This window comes from Monodon monoceros, unplaced genomic scaffold (genome assembly GCF_005190385.1).
Source record: "Monodon monoceros isolate NGI ecotype Baffin Bay Population unplaced genomic scaffold, NGI_Narwhal_1 Super_Scaffold_1, whole genome shotgun sequence".
In the NCBI taxonomy this organism is placed as follows: Eukaryota; Metazoa; Chordata; class Mammalia; order Artiodactyla; family Monodontidae; genus Monodon; species Monodon monoceros.
In genome coordinates, this window is record NW_021703765.1 from 13,071,518 (window position 1) to 13,090,361 (window position 18,844).

The 18,844-nt window shown below is 36.9% G+C and overlaps 2 protein-coding genes across 8 annotated transcripts in view; one reads left to right on the forward strand and one right to left on the reverse strand.

The window, feature by feature from the left end:
* Nucleotides 1-17,557, reverse strand: part of RELCH (RAB11 binding and LisH domain, coiled-coil and HEAT repeat containing) — a 120,002-nt gene extending 102,445 nt beyond the window's left edge. For 3 of the 6 annotated variants that reach the window (XR_003793580.1, XM_029222998.1, XM_029223009.1), the window contains exon 1: nucleotides 16,812-17,548. Coding sequence is in view for 4 of the 6 variants with exons in the window: in XM_029222998.1 (XP_029078831.1) it covers nucleotides 16,812-17,331 (520 nt within the window). In the remaining 2 variants the exon portion in view is untranslated. Of the gene's footprint in view, nucleotides 1-16,811 lie in introns of all 6 variants that reach the window. The other 3 variants (XR_003793579.1, XM_029223024.1, XM_029223014.1) reach the window with 2 other exon arrangements.
* Nucleotides 17,558-17,872: 315 nt separating this feature from the next.
* The window catches only part of PIGN (phosphatidylinositol glycan anchor biosynthesis class N), a 110,994-nt gene continuing 110,022 nt past the window's right edge, over nucleotides 17,873-18,844 (forward strand). For both annotated transcript variants that reach the window (XM_029232635.1, XM_029232629.1), the window contains exon 1: nucleotides 17,873-17,967. The gene's annotated coding sequence lies outside the window, so the exon portion shown is untranslated. The remainder of the gene's footprint in view (nucleotides 17,968-18,844) is intronic.

Below are 18,844 nucleotides of genomic sequence, written 5' to 3' on the forward strand. Positions count from 1 at the left end.
AAAGGCAAATGAAGGGGTTTCAAGAGTTCTGTGTTTTAAGTGCATGGTGGTAGTGGGGAGTGTCCCTAGCTTTTGCCAGATTTTTAAGTGTCCCTAAACAGAAAAACACGATGTAAACATTCTCACTTAAAGGAAGAAATCAATGCTGATACTCACTAAAGGAGATCTAGCTAGCTAATGCAAAGAAGGGACAAATGAGAGGCTAGGTCAACTCATTCTATTAAATCGTGCTACTTACATAGTGTCTACTGTTTATATATTGCTCTAAGGAATAGATTATCTGTGTTTAGAAAGCACAGTCTGGACAAATGAATGCAAGTTACAGAAATAAAGATTTGAACTCCACGTAGGGCTCCCTCACCTCCTTTTAAAACAATTAGTACATGCCAATAATTGAAATGGTTGACTCTTCAAATACAGCTATGTCATTATCAATGTACCACTTATCTTTAAATTCCTATTAAGTGAAATTCTATATATAGTACTCTTCTGAGAACACTGTGTTTCTATTCACAGAAGCATTTAATTCCCCTGCAATTTAATTATATCTGATAAATAACAACTTGCTATTAACTTAAGTTTTAAGACAGCATAAACAAATAACAGAAAATCAAGTATTACAGTACCATTCATTAGAGCATAATTTATTTTAAGCATAAACCAAGAAACACCAAATAACAATAGTAACCACAGAAATCTAGAAAGTTCATATTAAATATAGGCTGAACTCAGGAACATTACTCAGCAATTAAAAAAAAACTATTGAGATATATGCCACAACATGACTGAATCTCAATGCTTTATGCTGAATGATAGAAGCCTTACGCAGAGTATATAATGTATAATTTCATTTACATGAACTCTTAGAATAGGCAGTAGTAATTTATGGTAGAAAAAAATCATTATAGTGGTTCTTGGAGTGGGGGGCTGAAAGGGGTGGGGACTGACTGACCGGGAAGGAGCATGAGGGAACTTTCTGGGGTGACAGTAATGTTCTATAAATTGACAGGAGTTTGGGTATCATGAACTGTTAAGTATGATGTTGGTTGTTGATTCTGGATAAATATTTTTCTATTATGTTAAGTATCTATCTAATGTTAGTTTTCTAAGTGTTTTCTAGTATTTTCAATCACACATACAAGCCTAGGTTAGAGTATTTTCAATCACACATACAGGCCTAGGTTAGAGCCTATTTGATCACCATATATTATTCCTCCATTATACTGTTACTATTTCTCTAAAAGTTTCAAAGAAATCACCTATGCAATAGGAAGAGTTCTTGGGGGGGAAAGCAAACACTGCTTAATTTTTGACTTGGTATTATTATGGCCATTGAAAAATATATTCTAATTATTTTTTTTAGTTCCAAGCCAACAATTTTATATTCTCCAAGAAAAAAATTCTAATGTCTTTTTAACTAACAATAACTATAGTATCATAAAAGTAAAAAAAAAAATCTCCTAATTTATTAAAATTTATTCCATGTCAGAAAAAAATTATAGAAGGAAGTAATTTTAACTTTGATGGGGCTAACGTATAACAGATTTTGTACATAAAATGTACTTTGGAATTTAAGACTAATAGGTAATATTACAGCTCCTAGACAAATATGCACAATTCTTTTCCAGGGCAAGCACATGCCTTTCCAAATACTCTAATATAAAAGAGGAAGAGTTTGGAAAAATTAGCCTCTTTTATTAAGAAAGAAGCTACTACCACTTTCTAATATAAAGTATACCACAAAGCCTTTCTTCAAATTCCAAGATTGTGTAACTTCTTAGTAATTCACTTTACAACTCAGAAACCGAATGATCAGGGACTTTCATCATAGTTGGCAAACAAGTAAAACCTGTATGTAAGTTTTACTAGGTCTGAAAACTAAAACCATTATACACAGTGTGACTATAAGGCATGCAGACTGATTTTATAAATCACATATGAGAGTAGTCTTATTTATATATACATTTAATCTTTTAGTACTAATGACAGAAGGTAACTTTTACGATAGTTAAAAAAATGAGTTTCAGACCCTTGAAAAGGTATCTGTCATGGAAATTATATAGCACTTTAAAAGCTAAGTGTACCAGGAAAATTGATCAGCTCCTGACTGGTAAAGAGCATTGGTTAATTCAGTGAACATTTAGTGGACAACTATAATGTACCAGGTTACTGACAGGAAGCTACAATAAAATATTGAATAATAATTTTTAAAGGTTATAGATATAACTGACTCCAAGAAGTAGAGTTAAAATTTTTCAATACATACTCCTCTCTATACTGCTTGAATTTTTTTATTTGTGCTTTGGTATTTTTTCCCCAAACACAGTTAATACCTTTTATGATATGGGCATTTTATATTAAAAAGTCACAAAAGTACCCAGTTCACAGTTAGATAGTCCAACCCCTCCATCAACCCCAGTTTGATGAGAAAACTGAACCGTGTATTCATTCAATGCATATTTACTAATACATGGTAGGGAGTAGAAAGATAAAATTCAGTAAGACTTGGTTCTTGCCTTAATAAATTTATAAACCACTGTAGTTTCGTGCTGTAAACAGGTAACGATAGTAAAGTTAGACTATGTTAAAGGTTAATAAGCAAATTAATCTGTGAGCAAGCTAGGGGTACAACGTAAGTCTCCCAGTTTGCAGTCCACTGTCTTTTCTGTCACAAGATTACACTGAGTTAAATGTCAAATCAAAAGGCTTAAACTTAGGAAGAGACTTGAACACTGAAATTTTATTGACAAACTATTCACTGAAATTAAAATTTCTATAATGCTGGATGATTTTACCATATGAACAGCTATCAGGTTAAAAGGAAGATTATTATTAATAACAGCATTAGTCATTATATTGAAGATTTTCTGACCACTTATTCTGTGCCAGATATTTTTCATAGATAACCTTATTTAACCTTCGTGACAGCCCCCTGCAAGAGGAGTCATTACCTTCCATATTTTACAGTAAAGGAAACAGAGACTGTCCCAGAGATACGCAGCTAGGAAGTAGCAGAGTAAAAATATGAACTCAAGCTCTCTGATGCCAAAGCCTGAGCTCTAAACCATTAGTTCCCTTGAACAATATGTAAAAGCATGCAGGTTCAGATCTCCTAGATTCCAGCTAAGTTAGGCTTGATACCGTGAAAGGCCTCAGAAAGATCAGCCTGGACTCAACTTTCCTCAGGCTATACAGGGAAAAGCTAATTTCACACGGAATATTCCAAACTTACATATTTATAGGATCCCATTACCTAAAGATCATTTCTTTAACATAACATCAACATTTTTTCAAAGCCTTATTTGCCAGGCACAATATTACGCACTGGTGACAGAAAGATAAATAAAATATGGTCTCTTTTCTATACGCATGCTAAATAAACATTTATATATTGCCTACTTTAGGCATTTGTGCCAGGTGTGAAAGAAGTCAAAGATATATGAGACAGGAACTCCAACAAACATCTTAAAAAAAAATCCAGTCAGCTAAAACATTAACATATACAAAAATTTCAATAACACTAACACAGTCACAAGTTTCCATATAATTAATCTCCATAGGTGAGACAGACAAAAAATACCACAAGTTCAGGGGATTTAGAGATCACTATGTGCTGGAGAAGCTTCAGGGAGAGAGGAAGGAACATAAACTGGACCTTCCGTTAAGGATATACAGAATCTGGAAAAAACAAAAGGAGGATGGAGGAAAAGAATTCCAAGAGAAGGAAAAATAATATGGCCAAAGGCACTGAGATAGGAATATATAAAACATGTTCAAGGGACATTGAGTAAACAATGTGAGTACACCAATGGTTGGTATATGACAACAGGGTTGAAAAGGTAGGAAGAAGCAAAATTACAGGGAGAACTTTATGATGCACACTTATAATAACATATTTCAAAGTCATTTTTATCATATACTATGCAAAAATGGGAAAAAATAAAATTCTTAAAAAGAATTAAATTCTTGTTTCTGCAATATATAATTTTGCTAATAAAAAAAGAGTTCAAAAAAGTTGCCTTGGACAGCAGAAAGCAATGTTAAAAGGTTTTAGCTGCAGTGACAGGAATGAATAGCTTTTAAAATCAATTAAGAATAAGGATGGAGGAAAAGTTTAAAGGCACAGGAACCAGTTATAAGGCTAAAACTGAGGGTCCAGATGTAAGCTAAAGGCCTGAACTAAGGCAGCACACAAGCACAGGGCTGATGGATGGTTAGAAAGAACATAGACAATACGATGACACTACCTTGAGCAATCTAAGCCACCTAACCAGGACCAGCTGGTTTCAAAAACAAATGAACAACATTTCTTACTGCTGGGGAGTTTTGAAATAATAGGTGGGAATATCTGGAAGAAGGTTACATCTATGATGGCAACTGGGGTCTCCTCCTTGAGGCTTAGCCATGTTCCATGTCTAGACCAGAAACTTAGATGTAACCATGCAGCAAAGCTTCAAGACTGAAAAAGAGAGTACATGCTAATCCAACCTTGGCAAATTTCCTTAGAATTTCATTCAGCAGATTATTCACCTCTGTCTTGATGTGGTGCTATAGTTTATCACTTTATTTTTTAAATGATCAATATTATACTACCTGACTTGCCTTCTGCATTAAAATGACTGGCTACTCTGAGTTAATAAGATATACTCTGAATGAGTTATTAAGATACTTTGCCTGACCATACACTAAAATGATTTAAGAATATTTGCTTAACTGTGCTTTAAAATTGACAAAACAGTAGTTGTGGTGTAATGGAAAGAATGCAGACTTGGAAGTTAGTGATCTGGTTTGGAATCCCAGCCTTGCCACTTAAGACATGATATGTGGTAAAATATAAAAGGGCATACAAAGAAAAGGTAAGCCCATCTCCCAAACACCAATCACCCTCTGTGACGACAATCATTGTTTAGACTCTTCTGTATATATCCTTTTAGAAATATCCTAGGTATAGGCCAATTTCTCCCTTTTTGTATGTAAATGGAAAAACACAAATACCTGAATAAATTAGCCTGCATCCTAATTTATTCAATTTATCATATATCTTGGTGATCATTCCACATCAGCACATATAGATCATTTTTTTTAATTAGCCAATCCCCTACTGTTGGACAGTCAGGTTGTTTTCAATCTTTGATACCTTTACTTGTAGAATATATGAAAAAAACCTAGGTTCAGTAGTAATGCAAACAAGCTTGTCTATAATAAATTATAGAAATGGAATTGGATATTAAGGAATATGTATTTTATTTTATTATATTTTTTAGGAATATGTATTTTAAAAATATGATTGATATCACCAAATTATTCTCAAAAGAGTATCCTACCAACAGTACATAAGTATACATTTTACTTTCCGACCTTTGTGTCACGCACATTTGATCAAAACTGCATTCAGAAGACAATACTGTTTATAGAAAAAAAATCTGTTAGGAAGAGTTCAGTAAGACTGTAGATTCAAAAATCTCCCATCAATACAGGCTACCTATTTGATATGGACATCTTATTAGAAGGTTTAGGAGACAAAAATTCTTACTGCTGTAACTTATTAAAGGGTACAAAATGCAAATATTAAACATTAAGAACAATAATAAAATCAGACTAGAGATTTTGCTGATACATTCATAACTCTCATCATCCCACCTTATATTCTTTGGTCAACGCTCCTTACTCACATATCTATCCCTGAAGAAAAAAAGAAGCTTCCCATGATTGTAAAGAATGCCTACAATCAGGAACTACTCTTGCCTAGAAAAATTAGAAATTTTAAGGCTGTTGCTAGGTACTTTTCTAACAGTAATTCTATTTCCGTACAGATATACATCAACAGAATAGTTACAAAACTCCTCATACGATGCAATAAAAAGCTATTGGTACAGTTTTGTTCACTTGAAACATGTCAAATGTATCTTAAAAGAGATTTGTGTCAACATTATACTAAGAATTATTAACTGATTCTGAAGATTTCCCTTCCAGATAAAACTGATCCTCAAGGTTACAAATGGCAACAGGAGACTGAGAATAGAGAAATTGGTACATATGTACCAATAGTTTGTGAGCAAAGAATGACATTTTTTTGCTGTTATTTTGTGCAAATTTAATTAATAGATGACACAAGACAGATATTCAATATAAGGTAACAAAAAAGGTAGACATATACCAAACACATATACAGAAATAACTTACTATGCAAAATTCATTCTCTGGGTTCATATACCAGAAAGAAGATGGTATTTCATGTCACTAAAAACACCAAACTCAATTTACACTGCACAGTTATAGGATTAGGTGCCAATTAAGGGTGGAATAGTGGAGTTATAACTCCCACTACAAATTTTTCTTGTTTTACCGGAATTTACTACATGCAAATTTTGACAAAAATACTTTAAAATGCTTTACTTTAAATTGCTTTAAAGAAAAGTACAACACCATATAACCACCACCTGATATGAACAACTGCTAACAGTTTGCAATTTAAAAAGAAATAATACCTTAAAGTTCATGTCCCTAATGTTTCCCTCCTCAAGGGCAATCACAGTAATGGATTTGGTGTGACTCTAGCTGATGCTTTTATATCTATAATACATATACAAGTACCCACAAATAATATACAGTATTGTTTTATGTGTTTGAAAATTTAAATAATGGTATAGAACTGTAATGCTCCACAACAGACCCGAGATCTGATTAAAGGCTGCTAAGATTTCCATTTCATGAATATACCATAACTAATGTTTCCATTATGTATGGCCAAGAGGACTGTTTCCAACCTTGTACACACCTCGTTACACACCCTCATAAGTTTCAAATACTTACACGTGGAAAAGCTGGGTTGAAGGGTGTGCACATCTTCAACTTTTCTAGATTTTATCAAAATATTCTTCAAAGTAGTTGTATCGACACTTCTACTGGTAGCACAAGAGTGCCTGCTTCCTCCATATCAGGAATACTAAGAGTTGTCAGACATCTTCATTTTTGCCAAAAGGCTGGGTATTGTGAAATGCATTTCCCTGATTACTAGTGAATTTGAGCAACTTTTTATTGGTTTGCTTCTTTTTGAATTACCTATTTTTATCCTTTGCCTATTTTTCATTAGGTTATTTTTCCTTCTCTTAATTTATAGGCATTCTATACAGATTCTAAATTTGAAATACTTTTTGACTGTTATATGTATATGGCAAATATGTACTCCTAGTCTGTGGCTTGTCTTTTACTTTATGTTAGCTTTTTACATACAGGAATTTTAATTTTGATACAAATATATCAATCTCTTACTTTAAAATGTACAATTTTTATGTCTAAGAAATCCTCACCTCATGGTCATAAATATGTTTTGATATTTTCTTCCAAAAGTTTTCAAGTTCTATTTCCCACATTTAGTATTTTAATTCATTTGGAGACTTTGTTTTTGTGTGTCTGTGTGTGTATGTGTATGGTAGGAGGTAAAGAAATAATTTCCCTCTAGAAGGAGAAAAATTTATTGAATAGCCTACCCTTCCCACACTGATTTGACTCTTTTTCCTATACAAAAGACTCCTTGAGCTTGTTTCTGGTCTGTAATCTCTTTCTTACTTCACTCTGTCTACCTCTGCTCTTCTTTGCTTTTAAAGTATTTGTTCTGTAGATGGCAACATATATTGATTTTTTAAAACTATTATTAAGTTCCAAAACAAAAATAAATAAAGGGAAAAAAAACCTTTTCTGGCCATCCATTAGTTATAAAATTGAGTAAGTAACCATTGTCTAAGAAGAACACAAAAAGAAATTATATTTAAAAATAACTTACATGAATGTGATTAAACACATCTATAAAAATGTAGGTACAATGCCTTAGGAAAATACAATGCATTAACTGTACGGTAGTAGGTTTTAATGAACCATTACAAAATCCTAAATCCAATGTTTGCCTTTTCATAATTTATTTTACACTTATACAGACTTACTGCAAATGATAATAAATACTAATTCAGCTGACTCTCACAACAGCTCTATGAGGTAGGTACCGTTATCCTCATTTTTAGATGAAGAGACTGAGGCATTGAGAGATTAAGTTACTTATTCAAAGTCACAAGGATAAAAAAGTAGCAGAAACAGGATCCAAGCCAGGTAGTCTGACTCCAAACTGTGCTCTTAACTCACTATGCTATACAGCTTTTTCCCTTAAAATGAGCAGACTTCTTTGATCTAATTTATGGTGGCTACTCAAAAAGAAATGCTATCAAACTTTCCTGTGAATTTCAAGTACAAATGTTCCCAGTACGTTTTTTAAACGATTATTTTAATTAGGATGCCATATACCCATTAGTCCCATTTAATCCTACAAATTAGTACTAGCAGACATCACCTATCTTTCTCAGTCTTTTATCATCAGCAAATCTGATCTAGTTTTCCCTCATTGCTTCATATATTTTTTCTTATAAAAGAAAGAAGTAACTATAAAATGAGTTTTTGAAGTCCTCTCACATATATACCCTCATGTAAACTTCATTAAAACCCTATAACTAGCAGTGGACAGAAATGATTACTATGCTTTACACAGAATAAGAAGGCTCTAGGGCTTCCCTGGTGGCGCAGTAGTTGAGAGTCCGCCTGCCGATGCAGGGGACACGGGTTCATGCCCCGGTCTGGGAGGATCCCACATGCCGCGGAGCAGCTGGGCCCGTGAGCCATGGCCGCTGAGCCTGCGCGTCCGGAGCCTGTGCTCTGCAGCGGGAGAGGCCACAGCAGTGAGAGGCCCGCGTACCGCAAAAAAGGCTAAGTAATTTACCCAAGGTAACAGAGCTATACTGAGGATCAGATATCAGTACTACAAGTTGAGTGGTCTTCAAAAAATAGGCCAAGGGCTTCCCTGGTGGCGCAGTGGTTGAGAGTCCGCCTGCCAATGCAGGGGACACGGGTTCGAGCCCTGGTCTGGGAAGGTCCCACATGCTGCGGAGCAACTGGGCCTGTGAGCCACAATTACTGAGCCTGCGCGTCTGGAGCCTGTGCTCCGCAACAAAAGAGGCTGCGATAGTGAGAGGCCCACGCACCGCGATGAAGAGTGGCCCCCGCTTGCCACAACTAGAGAAAGCCCTCACACAGAAACGAAGACCCAACACAGCCATAAATAAATAAATAATTTTTTTTAAAAAAAATGGGCCAAGTTCAAAAGTATAGATGGTATAGACTGGCACAGACCTACTGTTGTTTTTATCAGTTACACATCTTTCCACGGCTACTCTTTTACCAAGCCCATATTTCTCTATTTTATTCATACCAGTGTGAGAGATCTGTCATGTAGCTTGCTATAATCCAAATATATCAGCTCTAGGACAGTCTTCTTGATCCTGTTATAGTTAAGTGTTATCTTTTGCTGAATCTTAGTAAATACCATTGCTGTATTCAATTATATCAGGTATTCATTTCTCAGAAATCTGAAGAATCTATTTTTAAAGTGAATTAGACAATTTACATTCAACTTGTTCAGATTTCCTGGGCAGATGTCCTTAGTTTGTAGAAACCATATGCATATGCGGAATTAGAGAGTTATCATGCTCCAGCGAAATGGAGGCCAGCAACCACTTTAAAAATTAATTGGAGGGAGGGAGACGCAAGAGGGAAGAGATATGGGGATATATGTATAACTGATTCACTTTCTTATAAAGCAGAAACTAACACACCATTGTAAAACAATTATACTCCAATAAAGATGTTAAAAAAAATTAATTGCAGGTATACACAATGTTCACTGCAGCACTATTTATAATAGCCAGGACATGGAAGCAACCTAAGTGTCCATCAACAGATGAATTGATAAAGAAGATGTGGCACATATATACAATGGAATACTACTCGGCCATAAAAAGAAATGAAATTGAGTTATTTGTAGTGAGGTAGATAGACCTAGAGTCTGTCATACAGAGTGAAGTAAGTCAGAAAGAGAAAAACAAATACCCTATGCTAACACAAAGATATGGAATCTAAAAAAAAAAAAAAATGGTTCTAATGAACCTAGGGGCAGGACAGGAATAAAGATGCAGACGTAGAGAATGGACTTGAGGACACAGGGAGAGGGATGGGTAAGCTGGGACGAAGTGAAAGAGTAGCATTGACATATATACACTACCAAATGTAAAACAGATAGCTAGTGGGAAGCAGCTGCATAGCACAGGGAGATTAGCTCGGTGCTTTGTGACCACCTAGAGGGGTGGGATAGGGAGGGTGGAAGGGAGGCACAAGAGAGAGGGGATATGGGGATATATGTATACATATAGCTGATTCACTTTGTTATAGAGCAGAAACTAACACAACACTGTAAAACAATTACACTCCAATAAAGATGTTAAAAGAAATTAATTGCAGGTACAAATTTCCAATTTTAAGATAAACAAGTCTTGGGGATGGAATGTACAGCATAGTGACCATACTTAACAAGACTGTTTTGTGTATTTGAAAGTTGCTCAGAGAGTAGATCTTAGAAGTTCTCATACAGGAAAAAAAATTGTAACTTTGTGTGGTGATGGTTGCTAACTAAACTTACTGTGGTAATCATTTCACAATATAGACATATATCAAATCATTATGTTGGACACCTAAAACTAATAAAATGTCATATGACAATTAGATCTCAAAAAAAAGTTAATTGTAATATTGAAACAAACACTCATATGATAAGGGAGTTGAAGTAGATCAATCCTAAACTAATGCAAAACCCCCAAAAATCAACCAAAGAGGAGCTGTGTTCAAATTATAGCCAAACAGCAAAACATAATTCACTTAAGCATCAACAAGTATGTTTTTAGTATAAATAATTTAGAAACCACATTTTATCATCAACTCTCACAGTACTTATAGGTAGAAGCCAATAAAAACAACTACCTGAAAGAAAAAAAATAGGCTATTAATATTTAAGACCCATCTCAATCGATATTTGTAATTTAGATATAAGTAGACTGTATTTTTAGATCAAGGTAAGTGTTCTTTTTCAGTTAATCATCCTAAAACCATGGGAGTTAAGGGGGTGGGCACAATTAAAAGCCATCATATAAAAACAAATAAACCGAATTTAGTTTTTGACCTAAATATACTAAACAAAATGAAAATTACACTAATCCTGGAACGTTTTTTCCAACAAATGTTTTTAAAAAAACAAGCAAAGAAACAGATAACCATACATTCTGAAGATCACCCCTAAAGTAGAAAGTGTAAGTTTAATTTTTGACAGAAATAAGGCCTGTTTCCCCTGATTAATGCCCCTATCTTGCTTCCTTTTAAACTATGTACCACAATGGCTTGAAACATCATACTGCATTTTAAAATCTCTTTATTAATTGGTGAGCCAGATAATGGTAAGCATGTTCCCAGATGATGTTTTAAACAAGGCAAAACATAAAATAAACATTATCTTCTCTTTACCCTCACTTTCTTGCCTCTCCATCAAGAACATAAACTCAACGACATACACTAAACTTCTCTTGGATTCCTACAATCCTTAGTTGATCACAGTTTAATAAATGTATTGATCAATGTAAAATATTGAATACCAACTATACTCGTCACTGTTCTAGGCAACGAAAATATCTGACTAATTTTCCACAAGAATTAATAAGTTTGAAGCTACTGAAATGCATAGGCAAAAAAATGACAGTCATGTAAGCGATAAATTTAGGAATCTATATGGTCCAGACAATAGTAGGAAGTCTCATTCAGCTAAAAGCAGTGAACCTAATAAATTTTAGAAATATTCTCTTGATACTCTCCTGTTAGAAGCCAGAGGAAGCACTAAACCCAATTCCAACCTAACAGGGAGGAACTACTGTACTTTGTAAAGCAGAAGAGATGGGAACTCTGGAAGACGGTAATCATACAGCACAGGTGATACTAAGAAAGGAACAGAGCACAGTGAGATATGTACTCTTTCAGAGTTTTGAGAAAAGATAGGCAAGGTAATGAAACAGAAAATTTTAAAAAGGAGAAAGATGACTCAAGAAGTCTGTAGGCTCACAAGTTAAATTATTAAATTCAATCATAAATACCTCCTGATAAGCAGCCTTACAAAAATTTGAAAGGATGATAAATACAGAATAAAAGAAATCCATCATTGAAAGGCATAAGTTATTTGACCACCTACTGTCTCTACAAAGAACTGGCTCATCCTAAGCAATTACAGTCCAATTTTGATTAGAACTCTAAGGCTTAGGGTGGAACCAGCAGTCCTCCGGATAAGATACTACAATCTGTTCACTGCTAATCAATGGCATTGGCACAAGTTTTATCTTGCAATCTAATTGGAAAGCAAAACAATTACCAAATTGGCTCAATTGGCAAAAATACAGGGAAAAATATATAATTAATGTGTGTATATATTCAACCAAGTAAAACGAAATACAAAAGATCTAATTAGTTTAACAAATGGATCTAGTAGGAACATCACAGTGATGCTGCAACAATTTATCAAACACTGAGACTTCATTAGAGCTCATTTTAAATTCTTCTACTGAAAACATCAAAATTATAAAGCTATAATTCTTTTAATTTTTGAATGTTTTATAAATATAGACTACTCTTCTAATCAAGAAAAAAGATTAAATATAGTATGAAGACTTCTTACAGTATTTTAAAACCACCACTATACTAGTATTAACCGAGGTCAACAGACTTTTGGGTAAACAATTTAGTAAATCTTACAAAATTAAATTGCTTTTAGACATCTTTAAAGAAAACTACTTTTGACTATACATGTATTATTCTGAAGTTTTATGAATTTTCAGATCAGACACACATCAAAAAATACATAAAAACAAATAAAAATAATTTAATGTTTTAGATAATCATACTATCAATCTTTATACTCTTTATAATTAACCAAAAAGTACTTATTGAGTATTATAAAGTCATAACCGAACTAGCAACAGCTGACATGCTAGAACTGAACATAGAGGGCCTTAAAACAGACAGTAGTCTGGTCCTAAAGAAGGATTCATCCTTAGAATCTCTAAAACAGAATTTGTGTGATTAGGAGCTTAGTCAAAATCTTCAAAACATGGTACTAACCACAGTTTTACAGACTTCTTTTAGCATTTATCTATTTTCTGACTGTATCAAGACATTTAAATGCACTGATATTTTGACATACACAATGCACTTGCAGTTAAGCTATACTAAAGTTTGTGCTATAAATATCTGCACGTTTATAGGAGGAATATTTAAGAAATATTTCTTCTTTTTCTGATGCCATCATAGGCCTAAATTTAAAAGCTAAAACTATAAAACTTCTAGAAGAAAATACACAAGAAAATTGTTGCAACCTTAGGATAGGCAAATATTTCTTATTTAGGACACAAAGAGCACAAATCATTAAGGAATAAACCCAATTAAATGGACTTGATAAAATTAAAAACCTTTGTTCATAAGACCCATTATTAAAAAATGAAAAGGCAAACCATACTGGGAGAAAACATTTGCAAAACACATACTTGATAAAGGACGTGGGTCCAGAATATATAAAGAACTATAACTCAATAACAAGCTGGGAAGAGACATTTCACAAAAGATACATTAATGGCAACACACACACACACACACACACACACACCCAATGGCAAAAAGCTCAGAAGAAATAGCTCAGCATCACTAGCCCTCAATGAAATACCACAGCACTCTCACTAGAATGAGTTAAATAAAAAGCCTGAAAATACCAAGTGTTTGGGGGATGTATAGAAATTGAAACTCTCATACACTGGTGATGGAAATATTAAATGATACAACCATTTTGTAAAAACAGTTTGACCGTTTCTTACAAATTTAAATATATACTAAGTATATGACCCAGGAATTCTATTCCTAGGTATTACCCAAAAGAAATGAAAACATATGTCCAGGCAAAACTTATACAAGACTGTTCATAGCAGCTTTATTCATACAGGCCAAAAATGGAAAAAACACAAATGGCTAACAGATGAATGGATAAACCAAAACAGGAATGAACTATTAATACACATAAAAACATTATTTGGATAAATTTCAAAAACATTTTACTGAGCAAAGGAAGCCAGACAGAAAAGACTATATGCTCCAGAACTGCATTTATATGAAATTTTAAAATAGACAAAACTTAACTAAGGAAGTGGTTCTCAATTGGGGAAATTTTGCCCTCCCCTTTCTTGGACAGTGCTGGTGACATTTTTTGATTGTCACAACTTAGGGAATGGGGTCGGGGTGGTTGCTACTGGTATCTAGCAGACAGAGAGGCCAGCAATGCTGTTAAACATTCTAGAATGCAGAGGACACTAACAACAAAGAATTATCAGGCCCAAAGTTTCGATAGTGCCTAGGCCAAGACTGGAAAATTGTGTTCTACAGTGGTCAGTGATGGTCTTCGGATATTGAATGCAAAGGAAAATGAAGGAGTTCTGGCGACAATAAAAATGTTTTGTATTTTATTTCTAGTAGTAATTTTTTTTCCAAAACTCATCACACTGTACACTTGAAATGGGCACATTTTATTGTATGGAATTTTACCTCAAAGTTGATGGTAAAAATTAGTGTCTGTCAACTAATATAAAGCTATATAAAACAGTTTAAAACCATTTTTGCTTTCTAAATTATATGGATAGAAAAGACAGAAAAGGCAAGTACCACTGGTTGGATTATGGATAATTTTGATATTTTTTTCCCTGCTGCTCATTTGTTTTGTACTAACTTGAAAATACATTATCTAAAATATATTATTTAATTATATATTTTTGAGTTATACCCAAAACAGGTCCAATTAAATGAGGATAATAGAAAAGCACAACTGCAGATGAATATTTGATTGTAGTTAAATTTTGATTTTTGATCACAGGACTTAAGTTATTTCAAGAAACTATAAAAATGTATAATGCAAAGGCATTTAGAAGTCAATTTTTACTCTAAGACACCTCTATAATATTTAGTCTAAATTATAAATATATTTGTATACGAAAGGTTTTTAAGAGACATTTTCACTATAAACAGTGATATCACGCCATAATAAGGTAGGGTGAACAGGATAATAAATTCTTTTAAATTAAATAGAATAAAGTTATGAAGTAAGTAATAACCCATTTCATTATATTTATATAGTAGAAAAACACAGCAGATGCAATTTAATTATGTTCAACAACAGGCCACGAACTGCACAAACTGTGAGGAATATAAAGATGACCCTTAAGAATTGACTATCTAATGGAGAAAAATGATACTGTTAACAAATCAAATACAAAAAGTTAAAAGCAACGGTTGAGGTTTGAAAATAGTACAATGAAAGAACCAAACAACCAAGCCTGGAGAGTGTGGGAAACATTTACAAAGATGACATTTGAGCTGGGTCTTGAGGAAGTAGTAAGAGCTTATCAGGTGAAAATCATTATTAGATAGTTCAAAAATCTGAAACCAAACAAAGAAAGCCAACTACCTAACAATTTTGTTACACTGCTCTTTGTTACATTTTATGGTCTTAAAGGTCAGCAATGAGAAAATCGTTTCCAGAAACGGAATATTATCCTATAATATTGAGCAACGAAGTTACACCTGCTGAGAAAGTTCCATATTCAAGAGAGAAATATGCTCAGTATTTACCCTGATGGAAAGTGCACTCTTTGCACTTTCACTACATCTAAGTTAGGAAATATAAGTCTCTGGCACCATTTAAAAGTATAGACAGGGCTTCCGTGGTGGCGCAGTGGTTGAGAGTCCGCCTGCCGATGCAGGGGACACGGTTTCGTGCCCCGGTCCGGGAAGATCCCACGTGCCGCGGAGCGGCTGGGCCCGTGAGCCATGGCCGCTGAGCCTGCGCGTCCGGAGCCTGTGCTCCGCAACGCGAGAGGCCACAGCAGTGAGAAGCCCGCGTAACGCAAAAAAAAAAAAAAAAGTATAGACAAAAAATAATCAATTGGGTTACACTTTTAAAACTGTATATTTAACATTTGTTAGTAAATTCCAGTTGGCCTCACATAACGCACAAAAACACCCCATACCATTAATAAGGGAAAAAAATCTAAGATGCCTCTCAAAAGGGGTGGGTCCTAGGAATACAGTATACATCCTTGACAGCACGTTATAAAGCCATAAGAAATGCTTATAAATATATGATGAATGAAGTGAACGACTACTCTATACTGCTAACAATGATTATAACAAGGTAAAAAAGTTAATTCCTAACTTAGGCAGAGAAAAAAGCCTGTGAGGTGGTGAGACCAGCAGATACACTGCAGGCAGAACTTGCCTAGCCAGCTCCTTAGACTTCCTGTAATTTTGGAAACCTACTGAAATTAAGGAACAGAAATGGAATTAAACTGAATTTAAACAGAACAAATTTTATGCAACAGAAAACCTAATTTTTGAGTGAGCAAGTCATCCCAAAGACAAAGGGTCTTCAAGTGGATCTGATTTCGTGGAGAGAAATTTCCTATTCTTTTCTCTCTTGACTTTGAGTCAAATAATTACTGCGAACAATTTAAGGAACACTGTTTCCAGGCAGTGGTGATTCAGGGGATTGGAGAAAACGGAAAAAGGATTAAAGCGATAAACCAAGGTTGCAAGGGAGTCTTCTGGGGTCACGTAATAGCCAGTGAACTAGAAACGCTGGCTATTTAGTAGATCCCGACACCAAGAGTGGAGCCAGGAGCAGGTGCAAGTCCAGCCAAGAGCTGGATCACTGCCAGATCCTTTTGCTTCCACCGCAGAAGATCACCCCCCGTCCCAACTCTCTAATGTTCCTCATACTCAGTATCCGCCCGGAAGTACCCCTCCCCACAACTACCCCTTGCAATCCCAACAGTCCAGCCGGAGTGACAGGGCTGTTGTTCACTTACTGAGCTGTCCCCCACCCGACGTAGTACTCGGCTCCCGACCTCCTGCGCCTCCAACGCCGGCTGCTCCAGGGATCCCCGGCGCCCCTAACCCCGGCGGGGTCCCGCTCTGCCTCTCGAAGTTGCCGGGATTGGAGAAGTAGTCGCGCAGCCGAGGGAGCTCGCGGCCACTCTCTAACAGCTCGGTGTGCAGCTCCAGGGCGGTCAGCAAGTATTGATCGCGCAACAACTGAGCCGCGATCGCATCAATTGACAATCGGGCCGGGGTCTCGCCGGTGCCCCCCAGGGCCACCGCAGCCGCCGACGCCTCCCCAGGGAGCCCTGGTCGTGCACTGCTCCCTAAGGCCACAGGATCCTGAGGCGATAGTGAGTCCGCAGAGCCAGGATCTAGGCCGACTCCGGAACTCAGCCGAAGTCCTGCCCGCCGCTCGTCGGTCCCTGAAACCTCGTCGTCGTCCTCGTCCGAATCGCTGAGGAATGGATTCACGCCGCCGCCACCACCTCCAGGCGCCATCGCCGCCATCTTATACTGTCAGGAGCGTGGGCGCCTCCCTGTCTGGCTCTGACAGGCCGCAGCCTGAATCCCCACTAAGCCTCAGCGGGCACTGGGCACCTCCAAGGCCCCGGATTGGCCACGTCCCGCCTCCTCACTTGGAGACCAGGCCCAGGCTCGGAGGCAAACGGTCTGGAAGCAGCACCACCCTCTGCCTCAGCCGCAGCTGCAGCAGCAGCCCGGCTCTGCAGGCGTCTTCCTGGTCCCCAGTCTCGCGAGAAATGGCGCGTGCCGTGCCCCCTCTCCCCGCCCCAGCCCCGCCCCCGCCCCGCCCGTTCTCCCCACTAGTGAGCAAAGATAGAGGGCCCCGCTCCACGCTCAAAGACAAAGTCCCGCCCCCACTCCTTTTTGATTGGCCAAGTGGGTAAGGGGCGGGGACTGGAGTTACGGGGGGCTGACCCAAGAATTATCGCGAGAGCAGCTTCTGAACAGGTAAGTGTCAGGGGCGTTCCGTGGTTGAGGAGCGGTTATGACGGTGGCTTAGGAACATTCATTCTCTTGGATGTCCTTTCGGGAATAGAGGGGAACTCTGACCTCGAGCTGGGTCCCGCCTTCGCGGTGAGGAGGCCCCATTTCTGAGATCAGGCCTGACCTGTATAAGCCCAGGTAAAGTCCGGGACTAGTGGGGGAGAGGTGCGGTGGCCCCGAAAGTGGCCTCACGCCCGCCGCCGAAATGCTTCACTTTTCCTTAGCACGTTTCACTTTTTCTGCTGTGTGCCACCAGTTGATGACATTTTCTCCGCACGTGTAGCAAGTGCCCAGGGCAGGGGCTGTAGTCAGAATGTGGCTTCCTTTCTCTTCCTTGCCTTCCCAGCCGTGTATCCGTTTGCCCTGGAGGCCTAGGAGAGCGCCTTCTCGCCACCGAGTTAGTAGTGATAGGGCAGGATGCCATAGGGTGGGGTGTGGGAGGTGGAGAGAGTAAATGGAAAATGGAACTCAGAGGTTTGGATTTGCGTGGATCAGAGAATACCCTGATAGCCTCGACTTCAGTAGCAAACTGTTAGAATCTCAGGATTTAATACACAGGGATGCTTCAAAATATCAAATGCAGTCCCTCAGTGGAGGGAAAAGTAAACTTAATCCTAGAGACGTTCAATGACCCGGATAAGTCAACTCCATCAATAAGTATTCAAAGGAACTAAAGTCAGTTCTCTTATGTCCATAGCCATTCTTTCTCCGCTATGCCTTGCAACATTTCTGACTTGTACATTTAGGCTGGAGTCAAGGTACTGACTGTGGAACTGAGAAATTTGGAAACTTGGCTGCTTTTGACAGTTTTGATATCCTTTATCAAATGTTAGCACAGTATACTAAGTTTGGACACTATACAAAGTATACTTTGGACAGTATATATATATTGGACAGTATACAAATACGTTAGCACAGTATACAAAGTTTGCCACTTATGCACTTTTAGATTTCCCTGTCATTCTGCATAGGTTCTTCCTTTAAGCACCAAAATAGAGGTGGCAATAATTATTAT